The following is a 20,511-nucleotide window of genomic DNA, read 5'->3' as shown; positions in this document are numbered from 1 at the left end:
CTAGGGAGGTGGTGGAATCTCCTTCCTTAGAGGTTTTTAAGGTCAGGCTTGACAAAGCCCTGGCTGGGATGATTTAGTTGGCGATTGGTCCTGCTTTGAGCAGAGGGTTGGACTAGATACCTCCTGAGGTCCCTTCCAACTCTGATATTCTATGATTCTATGGTGTCAGTGGGATCCTGCCTGCAAAGTTCAGAGCTTTGGATCAGAGCCAAAGCAAGGGTGCAGCAGGGATTGTCTTCCCCTCCCTCTCCACCACCCCCATGCACACAGCTCTGTGGGTCAGGCTGCCAGCCAAGAAGCACTGAGCACTGGTACAGCTTGCAAATAAATGCCAGCCAATGCCAGGTGTCTGGGCTCTGCAGGGATCGGGGTGGCAGCTGTGATGCCCCTATGCCTATTTGGTTGTCCAAAGCTGGCATCAAGGTACAGGGATCCATGGTGGCCCCCAGCTCCTGGAGCAGTGCCCTGTGTCCAAGACACACCTGGTGGTCCAGCGGGACCCTTGGCTCCAGGGATTCCTGATGGCCCCTGGCTCCCAGCATCTCCCTTGGGACCCGACGGGCCTGGAGGTCCTTGGGGCCCTGGTTTCTCTGCAACAGAAAGAGCAGAAAGAAATACCCAGTTAGGTGCCAGTGCAGCATTTGCCAGGGGCTGTGCCTCCTTGGAAGGACAGAAGGAGAGCAAGGTACCTCTTCAGGCAACCCCAGGGATCCTAACCCCCAATCCGAACCCCCAAGGAGGAGGGTGGCCGCATCCCAGGGCAATGGATTGCAGTGCGGCTGCCACAGTCAGAAACCAATGGGAGTGGAGCTTGGAGGTGCTGTAAGGGGCTGGGCTGAGAGGTCCGAGTGGGGAAGTCCTCTATCCACAGCCCCGGTCTGCGGTGGGACAAGCCTCCCCCCATGCTGGTCCCTGCCAATGGGCCTCACCCCATGATGTTTAGTATCCACAGCCTCCACCCTGAGACAGTTGATGGGGGGCCTGAGGCTCCCCTTGCTCCGGAGCCACACCTGCCCAGGCCATGCCGGGCTGGCATTCTGAGGGGCACACTTGCCCACCAGAGAGGGATGGGGCTGTCCCCCAAGAACTCAGTGCCCATGGGCGCTTTAAGGTAACGGTTCTCAGCTGGAACTCAGCCGGGGGCACCGGAACCCATGACCTGGCAGCCAAGGGCTGTGTCTCGTTGCCCCAAGCCATCCAGTGCCCACGCCCAACCCGGGATGCCCACATCTCACTTAGTGAAACGTTCTAGACAGGATCTGGTCAGCTCAATGCCAGGCCAGAGGCCTCACGCCCTGCAGTGCCCTAGAGACTCCATATGCAGGGGCAGGACGATCGCCTGGGGAAAACCCCCGTCCAGGCACTGCACCTCTCCTTCCTCCGGCCTGCTGGCTTGGGAATGCTCCTACCCACCACTGGCCGCACTCCAGCTGCCCCCCGAACCCTGGGCTGCTCTCAGCTCCTCTCTCATAGAGGATGAAGTGGGGCTGGAGCCCAGCAGCAGCCACAGGCATTACCATGCCGGGAATCATGACCCCCTGGTCATGGTGGCTGCACTGTGGCTGGCCTGTGCTTGTGCCCGCCTGCACTGTAGCCCGGCCTGCACCCCACCCGCCTGCACTGGGGCCCGGCCTGCACCCCGCCCGCCTGTGCTGGGGCCTGGATCGCACTCCGCCCGCCTGCGCTGGGGCCCAGCCTGCAACCCACCGGCCTCCACTGGGGTCATCCTGCACCCCACCGGCCTGCACTGGGGCCCGGCCTGCACCCCACCAGCCCGAATTGGGCTCAGCCTACATCCCGCCCGCCTGTGCTGGGGTCAGCCCTGCACCCCACCTGCCTGCACTGGGGTCAGCCCACAGCTCACCCACCTGCACTGGGGTCAGCCTACGGCCTACCTGCCTGCGCTGGGGTCTGGCCTGCACCCCGCCCGCCTGTGCTAGGGCCCAGCCCGCACCCCACCCGCCTGCACTGGGGTCAGCCCTCACGCTGCCCGCCTGCACTGGGGCTTGGCCCACACCCCACCCACCTGCGCTGAGGTCTGCCCACACCCGCCCACCTGCACTGGGGTCATCCTGCACCCCGCCAGCCTGCGCTGGGGTCATCCTGCACCCTGCCCACCTGCACTGGGGCCCGGCCCACATCCCGCCTGCCTGTGATGGGGCCCAGCCCACACCCCACCCGCCTGCGCTGGGGCCTGGCACGCACCCCACCTCCCTGCGCTGGGGCCAAGCACTCCACTCTTGAAGGAGCTGGTGACTGAAGCAATAGTTCAGCATTGGTTTCTGTGTCCTTCTGAGGGATCAAGGGAAAGGGAAGAGAAGCAGGAGGGAGCCCTGTCAGGCAGGGGCAGAGCCTGCAGTGGAGACTCGCCCTCCTTCCCTTCCATTGCTTCCCACTTCCTCCTCTGTCCCCAGCTCTTTCCCTCCCTACTGCCCCCAAGGCATCCATGAGCTTCTCCCATTAGCCTTTCTGGTCTCTGCCCCTGTGGCTTCCTCCCAGACCCAGATATTTCACAGGGCTCTTGGGCTGGGAACTCTCTTGTGCCTTAGAAAGAAATGCTACATACCATCCCGTCCGGGACCGGCACCCCGCAGCGTCTCTCCCACTCCTGTGTTCCCTGGGAAAGGAGAGAATGGGGCATCAGTCTGCTCCCTGGAGCCAACAGTCTCTTCTGCCTTCAGCCTGGTGGAGTCAGCTAACCCTGGCACCCCCTTCTCCTGGGGGCAGTGGTGTTACCTGGCACTGGGAAGCCACTTCACTTCTGAGGGTACGGCTACACTTGAAATTTCAAAGCATTGCTGCGGCAGCGCTGTGGGAGCACTGCCGCGGCAGCGCTTTGAAGTGTGAGTGTGGTCAGAGCGCCAGCGCTGGGAGAGAGCTGTCCCAGCGCTGCATGTAAACCACATCCTCTACAGGTGTAGCGTGCAGCGCTGGGAGCTGTGCTCCCAGCACTGCCGCACTGATTACACTGAGGCTTTACAGTGCTGCATCTTGCCGCGCTCAGGGGGGTGTTTTTTCACACCCCTGAGCGCAGAAGTTGCAGCGCTGTAAAGTGCCAGTGTAGCCATACCTTGGGCCAGGCTGGGGAAAGGCCAGGCCAGCCTGGAGAGCAACACCCCTGACTATCCAGCACAGGCAAGAGTCCATCCGCAGCCCCCCTCCTCTCTGCCCCTGACAGCCCCAGGCTTCAGCCCTGCTCTGCTGGGATCCACCACCGGGGCGCTCCACCGGGACGTCAAGCTCCCGGGGGCGGGGCCATCTTTCAGTGCTGTGTTTAGACAGCAACTGGCCCTGGGGGTTCTGGTCATCGACTGGCGCGCCCACCTGAGCACTGCTGCAAAACGAACAGTGCACATAGGGGTCAGAGGGTTTCCTTAGACCGGTGCCATTGGGAGCAAAGGACAATCGGGTCTCTTGCTTTGTTTTCTTTCCTTTGATAATGGCGAGAACATCTCTCAGGCAGTGAGACCACCAAGGACTTAGACTGAAACGCAGCCACAAAGGGCATTGCTCTGCCCACTGCTGAATTGCAGCCACCTCTGGGGCAGAGTGCAGCAGTGGTGATCGCAGGCACTGCAGAATACCTTGCCCAGCTGAGTTTAGGGAGGCAGAATGGGACTGGCTATATTGGGACATGGCTGGGACACTGGGGCTAACTCCCAAGCATTGGGGAAAGTGGCCTCGAATCGTTAGCGACTCCAACTGGACAATGTGAGTTGTGTCGCTCATGGGGAAGCCAGCACCTCCAGCCTCCTACTAGGGAGTCGCACCTACACTGATTCCACCTGCAGCGCTGTCTGTGGTGCTCCAAGCACTTTGCTTTACCAGTAGCAGATGATTTATCCAGTTCCCACTGCAAAAGGAGACTCCATTCATCTTCCCAGCCACCAGGGCATTGTGAACGTCTCCTCTCCTTCTAAAGGGGGCCCTGATCCCCCCCAGAGTCCCATACACAGGGCTCTGCTAACCCATTTGCTGCATGCTTTAGTTTCATTTCGCCCTTGCGTCTCCCCAGCTCTCTGGTTGCCCTCCCTGTGCCCGGACTGTCCTTGGTCTTCAGGGGAGACAGGACACAGAAAGCAGGAGCCACACCCAGAGACAGAGCTGGCATCCGCCCTGCTCCTTGAACCCACACAAGCTCCTCTCTCTCAGCCAGTTCAGGTCCTGAGTGGCAGGAGGCAGGGAAGCCATCCGACCTGCCCCATCCCTTCAGTCGCGGGCATGTTGGGTAGGTCCTGGTGGCTCATTTAGCTGGGATCTGCTTGTTGCTAGAATCCTAGCCAGACTGTGACGATGGTAACCAGGGGAAATTCCTCTAGTCATTCAGTTGATCTCTGAAGGTGCCTACTGGGGAAGCAGGAGCCCCAGGTGCCAGGAGCCCAACAGATTTACTGCCTGGTTCTAAAGCCCAGTTGCCAGCTGATCTCGGGACAATATTCACTGGGGGCTCTAAGGGTCTGTTGCATGCAGTAGCCCTGTGGGGTTGTGGGCTCTCTCCCTCTGCCATTTCACCTGCATACCTGGGGCGAGATGGAGTAGCAGGCCTAAGCACCTCTGCTCTTGCCTAGGACTGACCACACCCAGTCACCTAGGGCTGGTCTAACTCAGGGCATGGCAGCTGGCCATACCCTCCCGAGCTGGTGATGGGTCCTGTCCTCCAAGTGGAGTCCTGGCCCTCACCACCGCCCTTCTGCTCAGCACTGCAATGGCAGGGCAGCTTACATCCACCTGGGGGTGACGGAGCGACTCCCAGACCAGCTCCAGCCAAGGGCTCATTAACAGCACAGCCCCTTCCAGAGGCCCAGTGGCGCTAATGGGAGCCTTTCCAGTGACTGTCTGGGAGCTGGAGTGGACACCATCTGGGCAGCCCCCTTCTCCTTCAGAGCCGCCCAAGAGCCCATCCTAGCCTGGCTACCATTTAGTTCCCTTGGGGGAAGAGTGAGGCGCTCGAGAAGGGAATCCTGCCACACAGCTATACATTTATCACCCCACCCTCTTGCTGCTGCTCTGCCCCTAAAGCATGAACACACGGCCTGTCAGAGCAGTGGAGGCCTGAGAAATCTTCCCACTGCACGGAGCTGGAGCCAAAGCCAGATCAGCCTAGTCCTCAGCTGCACTCAATTTAACTCCCGGGCAGTCCCTGGCCAGTGAGGGATGGGACATGGCAGAGGCTCCACTCTGAGCCCCTTCCTTTGGGCTGGGCTGGAGCGAGACAGCAAGCCTTACTCTTGTCCTCCAAAGACCCATGTCCCTACGCCAGTGACGGGGGGAGGCTGTTCTCCGCTGGAGATAGCTCCGCACATCGGGAGTGGATTTGATTCTCCCTTGTTGCTACATTTTTCTGCATGTTCATATGACAGACTGCAGGCACCTGGGGCAAGGGCTGTTATCGAATCATGAAGATTAGGGTTGGAAGAGACCTCAAGAGGTATCTAGTCTAACCCCCTGCTCAAAGCAGGACCAATCCCCAACTAAATCATCCCAGCCAGGGCTTTGTCAAGCCTGACCTTAAAACCCTCTAAGGATGGAGATTCCACCACATCCCTAGGTAACCTATTCCAGTGCTTCACCACCCTCCTAGTGAAATAGTTTTTCCTAATATCCAACCTAGATCTCCCCCACTGCAACTTGAGACCATTACTCCTTGTTCTGTCATCTGGTACCACTGAGAACAGTCTAGATCTATCCTCTTTGGAACCCCCTTTCAGGTAGTTGAAAGCAGCTATCAAATCCCCCCTCATTCTTCTCTTCTGCGGATTAAACAATCCCAGTTCCCTCAGCCTCTCCTCATAAGTCAGGGTTTCTCAACTAGGGTTCTGGGGCTCCCTGGGGGGCTGGAAGCAGGTTTCAGGGTGTCCTCCAAGCAGAGCTAGTGTTGGACTCACTGGGGTCCAGGGTAGAAAGCCAAAGCCCCACTGCCTAGCTCTGAAGTCTGGGGCCTTGAGCCCTGCCACCTGGGGCTAAAGCCAAAGCCTGAGCAATGTAGCTTTGCAGGGCCCCTAGTGGTGTGAGGCCCCAGACAACTGCCCTGCTTGCTACCCCATAACATGGGCCCTGGCTTTTATACGCAGAAAATCAGTTACTGTGGCACAAGGGGGCTGTGGAGTGTTTATAGCTTGTTGGGGGTTGAGAATCTCTGTCATGAGTCATGTGCCCCAGCCCCCTGTCTCTTCACCACATGTAAACAGCACCTTGCACAATGGGATTCCTGACCTCTGACTTCTGCAAGTGCAAATAAAAATTACTTTTAAAAGTTACTTTGCTTTTGCCTCTAGTGACTTTTTAACTGCAGAATACCTCTGTAACTGCAGCACTGCTGAACTGCTGCACCTCTGGGGTGGAACACAGCAGCTGTTTAATAGTGCACTGCAACGGCCAAGAAGAATCCCGTGTGCAACTGAAACCCCAAGGGAGTGTTTGGGAGGTGTAATATGTTGACCCAAGCTGGGATTGGGGCAGAACTTTGGGGTGGCAACTCCTGATGACGGAGCTTTGCAGCTGAAGAGCCTGGAGAGATTTTAAGCCTTAAGAAAGTTTAAAGTAAAAGGACAACAGGATGGAGGTGGAGGAACCCAGGGAAAGGTGGGCTAGTGGGGATATCAGCCCGGTTGGATTCACCCATCACTGGGCCCTAGGCAAACACTCTTCTCCCAGCCTCGTGGGACAGGACCTGCCACTGTGGGGTGAGTGCAAGATGGGTGCACTCTCCAAGCCCCCTCATCCTCCTGTCTCCCCTCTGCATCAGGGTGAGATTAGGGTGGCAGCTGCCATGGTGGAGGGTGAAGCTGCCCCCTTGGCACAGCGAGGAGGAAAAGCAAAGGAGGAGGATGCTGGCCTAGGATTTTAAGCCCTATGTGTCAATGCAGCCCTGGATATCACGCTGAGATTTGGGGCAACAGAGACCCTCTGCCATCCCACTCGAGCCAGGACACAGAACTCTCTGCAGCATCAAGGGCCCATCCTGCTATCCTCACTCAGCCCAGACTGGGAGCTTTGCATGAGTGCACTGGGCAGGACTGGGCTCTGAACTGATGGAAAGGCCCAGCCCCCATGTTTAGCGCCAACGGAGTCCTGCTTGGTCCATCTCCAGGGCCAGGCATGGAGGGGACCTGGGGCATGTGGATTTCTGCAGGGGCAGGAAGGATCTTGATCTACGCAGGAAACACACATCCGGCTCTCAAGATGGCTTCCTGCCTGCAGCCTCCAGTGGCCTCAGCTCCTCTCTAGCAGCCCCTGCTCTTACTTACCTTTCACACCTTCATCCCCAGGACTCCCATGGGTGGATGGAGACCTCCAGAGCTGGTAGGAATCTGAGGGGGCAGCCCCCTTGGTTACGAGGTGTCTGTTGGGTACTGGGGAGGTTGCAGACTCGCCTGCTGACAGCAACGCCACCTATGAGCAAGAGAGAGTTCCCAGCAGTGTGCCCAGACATACTGCTCTAGCCAGACTTGGGGCCTATCTGCTCTCCCCACTACGGTTCTGCACTTACGGCTGTCACCCACAGCCACTCAGCATGTCCTTCCGAGGTTAGTGAGCCTGGTCACAGGTTCAATCTCCCCTGATGTCCCACCCAAGGGTCTGGTGTTGCACTTTTATGGAGGAAGCTTTGCATTGTCCTGGACATTCAGAGCTTTGGGGTTGAGGGGAGGAACTTGAAGCTTTGCTGAATGCACGGAGTGGGGCTTGAGGACCTTGGTGTTCTGACTTGGTAGCCCTTATCTCTGCACAAACTTGCACCAGCTGAATTAAACTGGTTTAGTTAGCCCTTGTGCATACACCGTTATTTCAGTTTAAAAGCAGCTTATGTTGATTTAGCTTAAACCACTTCCTAAGGCCTTGTCTGCACTGGAAATGTGAACTGGTCAAAGTTCTGTCGGCCTAGTGCCACCAACTGTTCAGGAGGATGCGCTCACACTCAGCTGGTAGGGGTGGTGCATCATGCTGATTTGGCAAAAGCACGTTGCACTGTGGGTAAGCATTCCAGCATCCTCCAAGCCACCTTCAGGCATGCTGCCTTGTAGGAAACTGTTGCTGTGTATTGTGAGATACCCAGGTACCTCTCAAGGAACTGTGGGCATTAGGGGGTCAAAGCCCGCCACTCCCTCTGTTCTATCCCATGACTACAGCTCTACCATATTCATGATCCATTTTGGTCAATTTCACGGTTATGGGATTTTAAAAATAGTAAATTTCATGATTTCAGCTATTTGAATCTGAAATTTCACAGTATTGTAATTGTAGGGGTCCTGACCCAAAAAGGAGCTGGGGGGGTTTCACAAGGTTATTGTAGGGGGCGTGCGGTACTGTTACCCTTATTGCTGCAGGTGGTGGCGCTGCCTTCAGAGCTGGGCAGCTGGAGAGCAGCAGCTGCCGGCTAGGAGCCCAGCTCTGAAGGCAGAGCCGCCGCCAGCAGCAGCACAGAAGTAAGGATGGTGTGGTATGGTATTGCCACCCTTATTTCTGCACTGCTTCCTGAAGAGCTGGGTCCTCAGTCAGCAGCTGCCACTCTCTGGCCGCCTAGCCCTGAAGACAGTACGGAAGTAAGGGTGGCAATACCACGATTCCTCACTCCACTCTGCAACTCTCTTTTGGGTCAGGACCCCCAGTTTGAGAAATGCTGATCTCCCCTATGAAATCGGTAGCGTATAGGGTAAAAGCACATAAAAGACCAGATTTCATAGTCTGTGACACATTTTTCATGGCCATGAATTTTGTAGGGCCCTACCCATAGCTGACTGTTCTGGTCCCATTTATGAGCTTGTCCCTGCACCTGTGGACAGGGTCCAGGGGAGCACAGCACCGTTCTCCATTGTAAGGACAGGGCGTATGGTCCTATTGCCTTTGCAAGGCCGCAGTGCTCAGATGCACCTAGCTGGCCAGTGAATGCTTGGGCTGTGCTGCTGCAGCTATTCATGGAACAATTGCACTCGAGAAGCAGGGTTAACCCAGGTCAGAGTGTCCACACAGCCTCCTACACCTTACATTGGTGCTACTCTGCATGGAGACAAGCCCCTGGTGTGCAAAGGGTCATATGGAAAACCTGGGCTGGGTTCTTGGGAACAGTTTCTATTTCCTTGTGCCAAAGGCCTGGTCAGAGCCATGGGGACTTTTTTTAGGACATAGTGACTTGGGCCTTTAGGTGGTAGGTGTCCAACTTCCATGGCTTGGTGAACCCGCTGAGCTCAAGCACTAATCTCTGGTAGGGGCTGGAGGGAGAGACCCCCTGTTGTGGGGCTATTTCTGATGCCAGGTCTAAAGCAGACCAAAGGTTAAAGGACACAGAGGGTTAACCTGGTAGCCCAAACCCCTAATCATAGAATCATAGAATCTCAGGGTTGGAAGGGACCTCAGGAGGTCATCTAGTCCAACCCCCTGCTCAAAGAAGGACCAACCCCAACTAAATCATCCCAGCCAGGGCTTGTCAAGCCTGACCTTAAAAACTGCTTAAGGGGAGATTCCACCACCTCCCTAGGTAACCCATTCCAATGCTTCACCACCCTCCTAGTGAAATGGTGTTTCCTAATATCCAACGTAGACCTCCCCCACTGCAACTTGAGACCATTGCTCCTTGTTCTGTCATCTGCTACCACTGAGAACAGTCTAGATCCATCCTCTTTGGAGCCCCCTTTCAGGTAGTTGAAAGCAGCTATCAAATCCCCCCTCATTCTTCTCTTCTGCAGACTAAACAATCCCAGTTCCCTCAGCCTCTCCTCATAAGTCATGTGCTCCTCCCCCTAAACATTTTTGTTGCCCTCCGCTAGACTCTTTCCAATTTTTCCACATCCTTCTTGTAGTGTGGGGCCCAAAACTGGACTCCAGATGAGGCCTCACCAATGTCAAATAGAGGGGAATGATCGTGTCCCTGGATCTGCTGGCAATGCCCCTACTTATACAGCCCAAAATGCCATTAGCCTTCTTGACAAAGGCACACTGTCGACTCATATCCAGCTTCTCATCCACTGAAACCCCTAGGTCCTTTTCTGCAGAACTGCTGCCTAGCCACTTGGTCCCTAGTCTGTAGCAGTGCATGGGATTCTTCCATCCTAAGTGCAGGACTCTGCACTTGTCCTTGTTGAATCTCTTCAGGTTTCTTTTGGCCCAATCCTCTAATTTGTGTAGGTCCCTTTGTATCCTATCCCTATCCTCCAGCATATCTACCACTCCTCCCAGTTGAGTGTCATCTGAAAACTTGCTGAGGGTGCAATCCACGCCATTCTCCAGATCATTAATACACTGGCCTCCCTGTGACATTGAGCCCCGATGGGTTACAGGATCACAATAGAACCTCACCAGCACATTCCTCAGGGCCACAAGCCAACTGGTCTTAGTGACACTTCTGGAGACCTCAGACAGTCCAACCTATGGAATGTCATCTCCTAGGGAACACACCATATGGCCTGGTGTCACCCCAGCTGGAGACCATTCATATCACACAGGGATAGAAAACAGGCACCAGATCCACCTCTCATCTCCTCCACTGCCAGGCCAGTCCCCTACAGTCTGGTTTGCAAGGCCTGTTAGTTGTGTGTGTCTCAGATGCTGGGGCTTCACAGCATTGGCACAGGTAACTCACCCACATATGCCTGAGTGGCAGAGCTGTGAACAGAACCCAGGAGTTTGGTGTCCCATGGTTTAATAACCACAAGACCATCTGTCCTCCTGGAAATGCTTATAGCAACCTGAAACGTCAACCGTTAAAATCCCACCTGGTTCAGAAAGCACTCAGCCTCTGAACAGCCATGCCACACCCTGGCTGTGCTCTATCTTATCCTGTGCAACTTCTCGAGTGCTTTGGAATTGCAATTCCTGTGGGAGGGAGATGGATGATCTGTTGGGGACTGACCTCCTCCTACACACGGTGCATGTCTATAGAGAAAGGCTGGGTGGTCCAGTGGCTAAGTCTAGGACTCAGACAACACAGGTACAATTCCCCTCTGCCACAGACTTCATGTGTGACCATGGGCAAGTCACTTAGCTTCTCTGTAAAAATGGGGATAATAGCGCTGCCCTGCCTCCTCGGGGGTCATGAGGATAAATACACTGAGGTGCTTTCTGTAATGAGAGTTTTGTCAGTACTACAGAGAGACAGCTGTCTGCTCCTGGGGCTGGCACAGCTGGCTGAAAACAAAACAAATGCAATTTTGCCCCAACATTTTGAAATGTTGAAGTTCTTTTCATTTCAAAGGATAAAACAGAAATTGCAAGACAAAGGAAGGTGCCCAGGAACTGCATTTCTGGGCAGAAAAAGAAAGAAGAACCTCTCCAGTAGGAACAAGGCAAAAAGAAGAAAGAAATGAAGAATAATAAACAAAAATACTTAAAGAAATGACAGCACAAAATGTAGATGAAAAAAGAAAGACAATTGTTTAAAATGAACAAGCTGGCAGCCCTGCTCCACGTGTGACACAGAACATCGGGGGCTGGAATAGCCGACCACTTCCAACATTTCCATGAGATTTCACTGGGATCCAGGGGTCAATGGCAGACTCACCATTGATCTCAACCTCCGTGAGATGCAAAGTTCTGAGGTGAGAAGGTCACGCTGGTTCCCCTACCACACTCTGTGCTCCCTGATCCTTTACCCACATCCCGCCTCCAACCCCTGCCACGTAGACACTGACCTGGGCTTCCAGGCTGTTGAGACGTGTCGTCAGTTCCTCCACTTTGCTGCAATTCAAACACCCTGGGAAATCAACCGAAAGAACAGAGAGTAAAGGGACTGGGGGGAAATCTGAGGCCAGGATGGAGGGGTGGAGAGAGGGAGGGGGGAGGAAATAAAGTGAGGAGAAGAGTGTGGGGCAGGGAGTACGGATGTGGGCTCATAACATTCTGTGCCAAACATTCCCTGAGCAGCCGACTGTACGCTGCATGCCAGGTGCAGGCGTAACCCACTGGCACACGTGTGCTAGGTCCACTCTGTGCCCAGCCTGCAGAGGCCAGGAGTCTGCTACAGCCTCACTCACAGAGCTTCAGCAGCTCATGCTTTTTGCTCTGTTCAATCCTGGTGATGTGAGCCAAAGTGGGACCCACACCCTGGCTCCAGGACAGGGAAGCACCAGACAAGTCAGGCCCAGTCACTCTTTGTCATCCCCGTTCTGCTCCCCTAGGGGGTCCTAACCCTGATCCCAGGAGACCTCACCTGCTGGGGGAGACCAGAACTCGCTTCCAGGCAGGACTTGTTCCCTGGGGCTCACCCTGAAGAGTAAGACTCCCACAGCGGAGACAATGCCTACCCTGGGCCCTGCCCCAGTTCCAGCCATTGGGGCACACAGCTCAGCCTCAATCTGCACCTGCACAGCTACCCCAGTGGCTGTCATTGGAGCAAATGGGCAGTGCGGGAAAGGCCTCAGGCTCTAGGTCTTGGGGACCTGAGCCCGGGTTTGAAGGATTTCCAAGGGTCACGCAGCAGGGCCTTGGGAATGGTCCTTTACCCGATTTCACGGAAATGGCGAGCAATAGAGACGTTATGATCTAAAGCTGGTTCTGGACCAGGGCTGGGCAGATAACAACCGACCCCTGGGCCTTCGCAGCCAGACCTGCACCAGGCCTTTCTTCAAGCCTCGACATGGCCAGATCATTTCCCATGAACAGCCCTTTATTTCCCCTGGATGCCATCGGGATTGGAAAGTGCTCAGGAACCATGAGGAAGGCTGCCCTGAACTGTTGTGAGGTGTTATAACAGGTGGAGTGCTGGAGCCCAGAGGCAGCTGCATTTCAGCAGGAGGTGAAATGGCATTTTATCTACTCTGATCTAAACTAACTGGCCACAGCCCTGGAATGAATCTGGCCCGTCTCTTCAACTAGTTTTGCTCCTGGCTCTGCAGCGATGAGACCTGAAGACAGGTCAGACACCCCTTAGCTTCACCAACAGCATATGCCAAGGTGGAAGAGCCTCTTCTGAGTGTGACAGAGGCAGAAGGAGAAGAGGGAAAGGCTCATTCTCATTTTCCAGTGTCACAGGGAGCCAGGATAATTGCGGTTAATTGCTACTAGTTCCAACAAGGAGCCTGCAGTCCTCCCTGTCAACAATCAAAGCCATCTCCATGGTTACTCATGGCCTGGCTCTGACTTTTAAAGGGGCAGCATCTCTTTTTTTGGCATCTGCCATTTCAAGATCTCTTCCCCGCTTGCTCAGCGGGGGATGATCTGAGTCCTAGCAATGTCCTCGTCTGTAATTTCTCCTCAGCCCAAGTCTCTAAGGGCTGGTCTACACAGGAGGGTGGGGGTGTCGATTTAAGATACGCAACTTCAGCTACATGAATAACATAGCTGAAGTCGAAGTGTCTTAGATTGATTTACCTTGGTCCCCACGGTGCGCGGCTCCCCCGTCGACTATGCTACCGCCGCTCGCTCCGGTGGAGTTCCAGAGTCGATGGGGAGCACGTTAGGGGATCGATATATCACGTCTAGATGAGACGTGATATATCGATCCCCCAAAAATCAACGTACCCTATGGCTGAAGACGCTGTTCCCAGATGAGAGTAGATAAGGGCTCTGTGCAGATCCCATGGACACAGCCCCGCGAGTCAGCTGGAGAGGTCCCCAAGGCCATAGCCACCCACAGTCCCAGACATTAACGACCCAACTAGTCCATCCAGGGCAGGATTGGCCCCTCCAGGTTTCATGTCCCATTTCTGGGGCTTGCCCACCCTTGCCCTGGAGGAATCTCCTTCTCCAGAGTGTGTGTGTGTGTGTGTGTGTTGGGGGACGGGGGGCAGGGGCAGCTCCAGGACCCAGCATGCCAAGCGCGTGCTTGGGGCGGCATGCTGCGAGGGGTGCTCTGCCGGCGCTGCGAGGGCCTGCGGGAGGTCCACCGGAGCCACGGGACTGGCGACTGGCAGAGCGTCCCCCGCGGCATGCCACTGTGCTTGGGGCGGCGAAATGTCTAGAGCCGCCCTGGCGGGGGTGGGGGGCAGATTTCCCTCTGTCCGGCATCATGTGTGGTCGCTCAGTGCAAAGTGGGTTTACAGTGCTCCTGTTCTGATGTGATGTGAGTGGACTACTGATGCAAATGGCTGCAAAAGGGGTGAGTAACCAGGATCAGGCCCTTTCGTCTGCAGCCTGCTGAATCTTGGAGCTGAGGGATCTTGCAGCAAGAAGCAGATGTGGGGGGCAGATGGAATGGGATGGGGGAGCACAGCTCTCTTGCTCTTCCTCCCTTTCCTCTCCTCTTTGTAAAACAAACTCAAGGAAGGACTTCTGCACACAATACACAGTCAACCTGTGCAGTGCGCTGCCAGGGGGTGTTATGAAGGGCAAAACTGTAGCTGGGTTCAGTAAATAATTCAATAAGTTCCCGGAGGATTGGTCCATCACTGGCTATTAGCCCAGATGGTCAGGGTGCAACCCCATGCTCTGGGTGTCCCTAAGCCTCTGACTGCCAGAAGCTGGGACGGGATGACAGGGGATGGCTTACTCGATAATGGCCCTGTTCTATTCATTCTCTTTGAAGCACCTGGCATTGGCCACTGTCAGAGGACAGGACACTGGGCTTGACAGACCATTGGTTGGACATGGTCCTTCTTATGTTCTTATGAACATTGCTGTCATTTGGTGGCCTGGGTGGAACAAGCCGGTGGGTCCCAGAGGCTGACCTATCGTGGTCCCAGAAACCACTACCCCAGTGGGCCCTCTCCATTGGAGGCTAAGTACATGGAGAGAGAATGAGCACCCTCTGTTACCCTGGGAATGATGGCAGGTGGCTGAACCTGAACGTCCAAGGGGTTTCACAGAGGACCCAGGGGCTGTGTTCCGAGGATCCCTTCCAACATCCCCTCTTCATGTTCCGGGGGTATCCATGAAGACCAGTTGCTAATGTTGAACTGGATTGGAAGGATGTGGTTGGTTGTTGATCACCTGGTGGCATGGGCGGTGGGTATAACAGGTATAACCCTAAGCCAAGCCCTGGCCTTGGCCATGCTGGTGCCCAAGCTGGCGGGAGCTCAGCTCCATCGCTGGTTGGAGGCCAGCAGGCTGGCACTGTGGGTGGCCTGGCACTGGGGGCCGGCGCTAGGGCGGTCTGCTGGCCCAGTCCTGGGGCTGTCTCCTGCCATCCTTCCTTGGTATGACCCAGGGCAGAAAGCAGGGAGAAGGCCCGCCCTCTCTTCTGCCAGCCTCCCCTGGGTGTCACCTGGGGCACTGGGGAATGTAGGGAAAGAGGTTTGGCTGGGGGTCCTCTGGCTGTGGGGGGAAGGGGCGTTCAGGTAGGGGTGGGGCCTTGGGCGCAAGGGGCAGGGCCGTGTGGCTAGCACACGTGCTATCCATGCCTGGAGGAATGTACCCTTTGTGAGAGCTGAGTCCCCACCACTCCAGACATGCCCCCACCAGCCTGCCCTCGCCACTCCCCTGGGGTGTATGCTCAGAAAGCACAAGGCTGGAGAAAGTCCCAGTGGATGCCAGTCAGAAGCTAGAACAAAAGGAGAATATATGGGAAGCGAGGTACCTCTGCCCCCAACCCTCAACAGCTGGACTCAGCAAGCCATGCCAGGCAGCGGAGTCTGGAGAGAAGAGAAGGCCAAGTTTAAAAAGCCATGTAAACCCCAGAAATGATGAGGAGGAAGGATGCTTGGCACTGCTGTCCTGTCCACAGACACTTCTCCTTCCTGCACTCCCATGTCCACCTCCCTCCCCAGAGCAGCCCTGGTCGTGCCGGGTAGATGGAATTCCTGCCCGTGACATGCTCGGAAGGCAGGGGTACAGTCACCTGACCTGACACTCCCTGGCCAAAGGGCCATGTTTGCAGGTGGCTTGGGAAGGAGGCAATGCACGTGGGGTTGGTTCCTGTTCTGTTGCATGGGGAGGGTTGCGGGAAGAGAGTCAAACGGTTACATGCAGCAGCGCTATCTCCCAGCCCGGCTGTGGGATATGGGAAATGGTGAGCCGGAGTCTTCTTTGGGGCAGAGCAAAAGGCGCCTTGAACACCCATCTGGCAGCTCCTCTACACTGCCAGAGTGGTGCAAAGGGGCCTGGGTATCCATCCTCGGCATGCAGCCAATAGCAAATCATCCATGCTCACACATAGGGCTGTTCCCACACAATGGGGGTTAGCATCTGACAGTGCAGAACCAATCCTATTGGCCTCTTGGTGGGGGGCAGGCACAGCAAGCCCCATCCCTCTACTGAAGACAGTCCCAGGAAAAGCCAGATGCTCTCACCTTATGCCCTGCTGAGATCCCAAACATGCCCCGAACTGAGGGGCAAAGGCGCAAACCAGCAGGAAATAACCTGGCCCCACTGCACTTGGTGGTAAAACTCCTATAGACTTCAGGGCAACCAGGATTTCACCACTGGGTCGAACCTCAGCCCAGGAGCAAGAGCTGGGCAGGCAAGCTGTCCCCCTGTGTGTTGACTTGCTCTGAATAGTCTGTGTACTGCACCTTTAATAGGGGAGGGGGTTTGAGGTGCAGGTTTCGTCCGGGAGGCGCTTACCACAGGTGGCTCCCAGCCAGCGGCGCAGCAAAGCTTAGGCAGGCTGCCTGCATGCCATGGTCCCACATCACTCCAGGAAGTGGCTGGCTGCTGGCACGTCTCTGTGCGTCCCTGGTGGGAGGGGGACAGCCTGTCTCCATGCGCCGCTTGTGGCCGCAAACACCGCCACCGCAGTTCCCATTGGCCAGTTCCCAGCCAATGGGAGCTCCGGGGACAGTGCTCGGAGCGGGGTCAGTGCTCGGAGCCACCTCTGCCCCTCCCGGGGCTGCAGAGACGTGCCAGCAGCCATCCGATTCCGGGAGCGGTGTGGGACCACTGCATTCAGGCAGCCTGCCTGAGCTGTACTGCACCGAAGCCCCCGCTTATCCCCAGGCCCTGGGCTGCAGCCTCTAAAGCCCCTGTGTTAATCTGGCCCTGCTAGTGCCTGGCTTCCCTCATTCTCTCCCTCTTTCCCCATCTGTCTATTGTTCTCTTTTCTCACTGCCACTCTCTCTGCCCCCTCACTGCCCCTGAGACAGGTCGGAGCAGGGGCAAGGGCAGTACGGGTTTGAGGGGAGGAGAGACACAGGGTTTCTAGCACAGCACAAGCTCCAGCCAAAGGAAGGTGACACCTTCCCTCCAGACCCACCTGAGTAGGATGCTGGTCGGAGGGGGAGCCTGCGCAGGGGGGCACTGGGACGGCCGGCTTCCTGCGGGGCAACATAGCTGATGGTCTCTGCAAAGGAAACAGATGGCATTAGTCACTCAGTGGACTGGCTCATAGGGTCTGTGGTCTCCATGCTGTCCCCCGGGGCTGGAACCCCAACCCCCAAGGAGGCTGTCCAGGGAAACTGACCCCTAGTCCCTGTCTTGGGGGCTCTCGGGACCTCTCAGCTCTGGTATTGCCCTGTGAAGGGAGCTGAGCTCAGCGGGACAGATGCTTATTCCCACTCCTCTCCTGCTGCTCCCAGGGGGTACAAGGCCCTTCCAGGGGCTGGCTCCTGAGAGAATCAGTCACATTCAATAACACTGAGGGAGACCAACTTGTGGAGGTCCAGGATTGGACACACCCAGCCAGGGCCAACCATGCCTACTGCAGCACTGCAAAGCCTGGGTGCAGAGACCAATTCATGGGAATGCAGGGCCCACGCCAGCGCAGATGCCAGCAGTGCGATGGACAGCCAGAGGGACACTGAGCAGAGGGCTGGAGGGGTGGGAGAGTGGGGGCAGAGGAGAGCATGTTGAGCTGTGCCCACCTCGGGGACCCTCCTTGTTTCCTTGGGTCTGGGTCACACTCTACAAGTCTGGACAGTTGATTGGGGATGCTGCTGGGCCAGTGTGGGGACCAGCCTGGGTCTCCCACAGGCTGGCACACAGAATTAATTGCTAGCCCCGAGCTGGCTGTCTGCTTTGCCACAGGCCTCCAGCAGGCTGGTGCTGTCTGACCCCCCGGCACTGCAGAGTCCCTGCAGCATGGCCCGTCTCCCCACACAAAGCAGAAGGGGCGACAGGCACAGCCGGCCAGGGCAAGGGTAAGACCTGGTGCTGCTGGGATGGGGGAGCAAAGGAGGATGGGCCAGCCTGGGCCTGGACATGCTCCGAAGGTGCCAGGTCTGGTTCAGGTGCCAGCTCTCTGTGCTCCCCCCAGGGACTCCCCCAGAGCCAGCCGGGCACTGAGAAGATGCCAAAGCTTCTTCCTAGGCCCTGCAAGGAGCTAACTGAAGTGCAAGGGGGTTAACAACTCCCCATCCCCCACAGTAGGGTGACCAGATGTCCCGATCAAACTGGCATTGTCAATGTACGATCGGGGTGCCATTTGTCCCGATGTTCAGGTGGGGAGGCGAGTGAGAGGGAGGCGCCAACTCCGTGGCGGGGCTGGAGCACTCACAGGGAAAAATTGCAGCCAAGCTCCCCCCTCCTCGCCTCCTTCTCCCCCCTCCCCCCAGTGCACCACAACCCCGCTCCTCCCCCTCCCTCCCAGGGCTTCCCGCTGCCTAACAGCTGTTCGGTGGCGCTTAGCGCTTTCCGGGAGGGAGGGGGGAGGTGCGGGGACGCAGCGCGCTCAGGGGAGGAGGTGGAGAAGAGGCAGGGGAGAGGTGGGAACTTGAGGGAAGGGGGTTGAAAGTGGGTGGAGCGAGGGTGGTGCAGGGGTGGGAAGATGCGGGGGTGGGTGAGCACCCACCCTACAGAGGGGAAGTCGGCACCATGGGGGGAGTGGTGGGCGGGGGGGCAAAGAGGCCAGCGGTGAGTGAGCGAGTGGCGGCGGGTGGGCCGGGGGGGGCGGCGGTGAGGAGGCGAGCAGTGTCCCGATATTTATGTGTTGTGATCTGGTCACCCTACCCCTCAGGTCTCCCAGGCTGTCCAGGAGTCGCCTCTTCCGCTCCACCTCCCCGGCTAATAAGGAAACCCCTGCGCCCAACTTCCCTCCTCACTGGGGTGTGTAGGCAGGTGTGGCCCCTTGCTTACAGCTGTACAGCCAAGGAGACCCTGGTGAATCGGGGGGCAGTGGGGAGGGAAAGCCGGTGCCTTTTGATCTCTCCCTCCAACTAAGCAATCTGATCTAACGTTCCCCTCTGCCTCCAGGCAGAGTTCCCGCCTGCCCACAGCTCAGTTCCCCAGTCCCTGCCCCCACAGGGCTGGGGCTGTAAGGGAGGGGTGCCCTAAACTCAACCCACAGGCCTTTTGGGGTGCGGAAGGAAACAAGGACAACACACACTTTCCCTGGGCAGTGGGGACAGAATTCCAAGCTCCCAGTAGCTCAGACAAGGGATGGACCCTGGCTGTTGGGAACAGCCGGAGAACCGCAGCGGGGAGAGGGAGGCAGATGAATCCCTCTCTGTCCTGATGGCCACTCAATAAGGCCCAAGCCAACATCTGAACTCAGACCCCAGCATAGGATCGGGCACTGACCACCCAGAGTGGCTTCACCTGTGGGTTCTCTGACTTGGAAAATCAGAGCCAGCTACATTTGTCAGGGCCCTCTCTCTCTGCTGCTCCCCATCTCGGGCACATGGGGTCACAGTCACGTTCTCTTCCCAAGCAGGGAGATGGAGGGGGTTGGGGTAAGCTGATGACTTCCTGCAGTGGCGGCGGAGAAGCTAAGAAGTGTTGCTTCATCCGTCCATTCGGGGTCAATGTCCTTGGGGTCCCAAGGACACAGCAATAAATTCCCATTCTCAGAACTGCCTTTCTTGGAAGGACGGCACTGAACGTTAGGCCAAGCTCCCAGCTAGAAAATCCCTGTTGGAACGAATCTAGACGAACGCTAGGGGGTGTGAGGGGCAATAGCTAGGGCCAGCAACACGCTGAACTAGCACCAGAAACAGTGAATATGTGACAGCCTATGTGCATGGCCCTCTGAGCTACACTGCAATTCCGCACTGCTTTCCACCCCTCCATACACTGCCCCTTTGCACTGCATTACACCTGTACGCTGCACTGCACCTCCAACCTACTCTGCAACTCTCCATGTAGTGTGTCTCTGTACTATACTGCAATTAGTCACTGCTTTCTACCAGTGGGGATGGCCCGGGGGAAAGAGGAGGTATAGTGGCATTGGTGAATGGGGGAATGTGGTGTGGTGGGCAGCATATGCAAGGTATAGTGAGCAGACACTGGGAGGCAAGGCCTGGAGCGTTCCACATTGCATTGCGTGGGGCTGCCCTACAGGCAGTATGTGCAGACAGGTGGGTGGGATTAGTCCTGAGGCCATGTGACAGGAGCACAGCTGAGTTCACCCCACACTCAAGCACATGTCCTGGTCCTGCCTCCCCTTAGTGCATTTGGAGGAGCTGGGAGTTTGCATTTGCAGAAAGAGGCCAAACTTTTGCAAACACCTTTCGAGCACGGATGTTTGATTTGCTTTGAGATCAGGGCCTGCACTGGTGCTGCTGGGGTAGGCAGAGACCACGAGAGTGAGTTAGCATGGGATTCACCTGGGGGACTCACTGCTGCAGCCTAGTATCCTAACCAGGGACGGTTCCAGGCCTCAGCACGCCAAGCGCAAGCTTGGGGCGGCAAGCCACGGGGGGCGCTCTGCCGGCGCCACGAGGGTGGCAGGCAGGCTGCCTTCGGCGGCTTGCCTGTGGAGGGTCCACTGGTCCC

General features: G+C 56.7%; 1 protein-coding gene across 4 annotated transcripts in view; it reads right to left on the bottom strand.

Moving 5' to 3' along the window:
* EMID1 (EMI domain containing 1) overlaps positions 1–20,511 on the bottom strand; it is a 106,591-nt gene that overhangs the window by 28,434 nt on the left and 57,646 nt on the right. For all 4 annotated transcript variants that reach the window (XM_032764634.2, XM_032764633.2, XM_032764635.2 and 1 more), the window contains exons 5-9: positions 17,057–17,143; positions 11,622–11,683; positions 7,248–7,392; positions 2,567–2,617; positions 483–590 (exon numbers count right to left, since the gene is read on the bottom strand). In XM_032764634.2, coding sequence (XP_032620525.1) covers positions 483–590; positions 2,567–2,617; positions 7,248–7,392; positions 11,622–11,683; positions 17,057–17,143 — 453 coding nt within the window. The remainder of the gene's footprint in view (positions 1–482; positions 591–2,566; positions 2,618–7,247; positions 7,393–11,621; positions 11,684–17,056; positions 17,144–20,511) is intronic.

This window comes from Chelonoidis abingdonii, chromosome 22, assembly GCF_003597395.2.
Source record: "Chelonoidis abingdonii isolate Lonesome George chromosome 22, CheloAbing_2.0, whole genome shotgun sequence".
NCBI classification, from domain to species: Eukaryota; Metazoa; Chordata; order Testudines; family Testudinidae; genus Chelonoidis; species Chelonoidis abingdonii.
The sequence above is the reverse complement of the archived record's forward strand: the minus strand, read 5'-3'. Positions and strand labels throughout refer to the sequence as shown.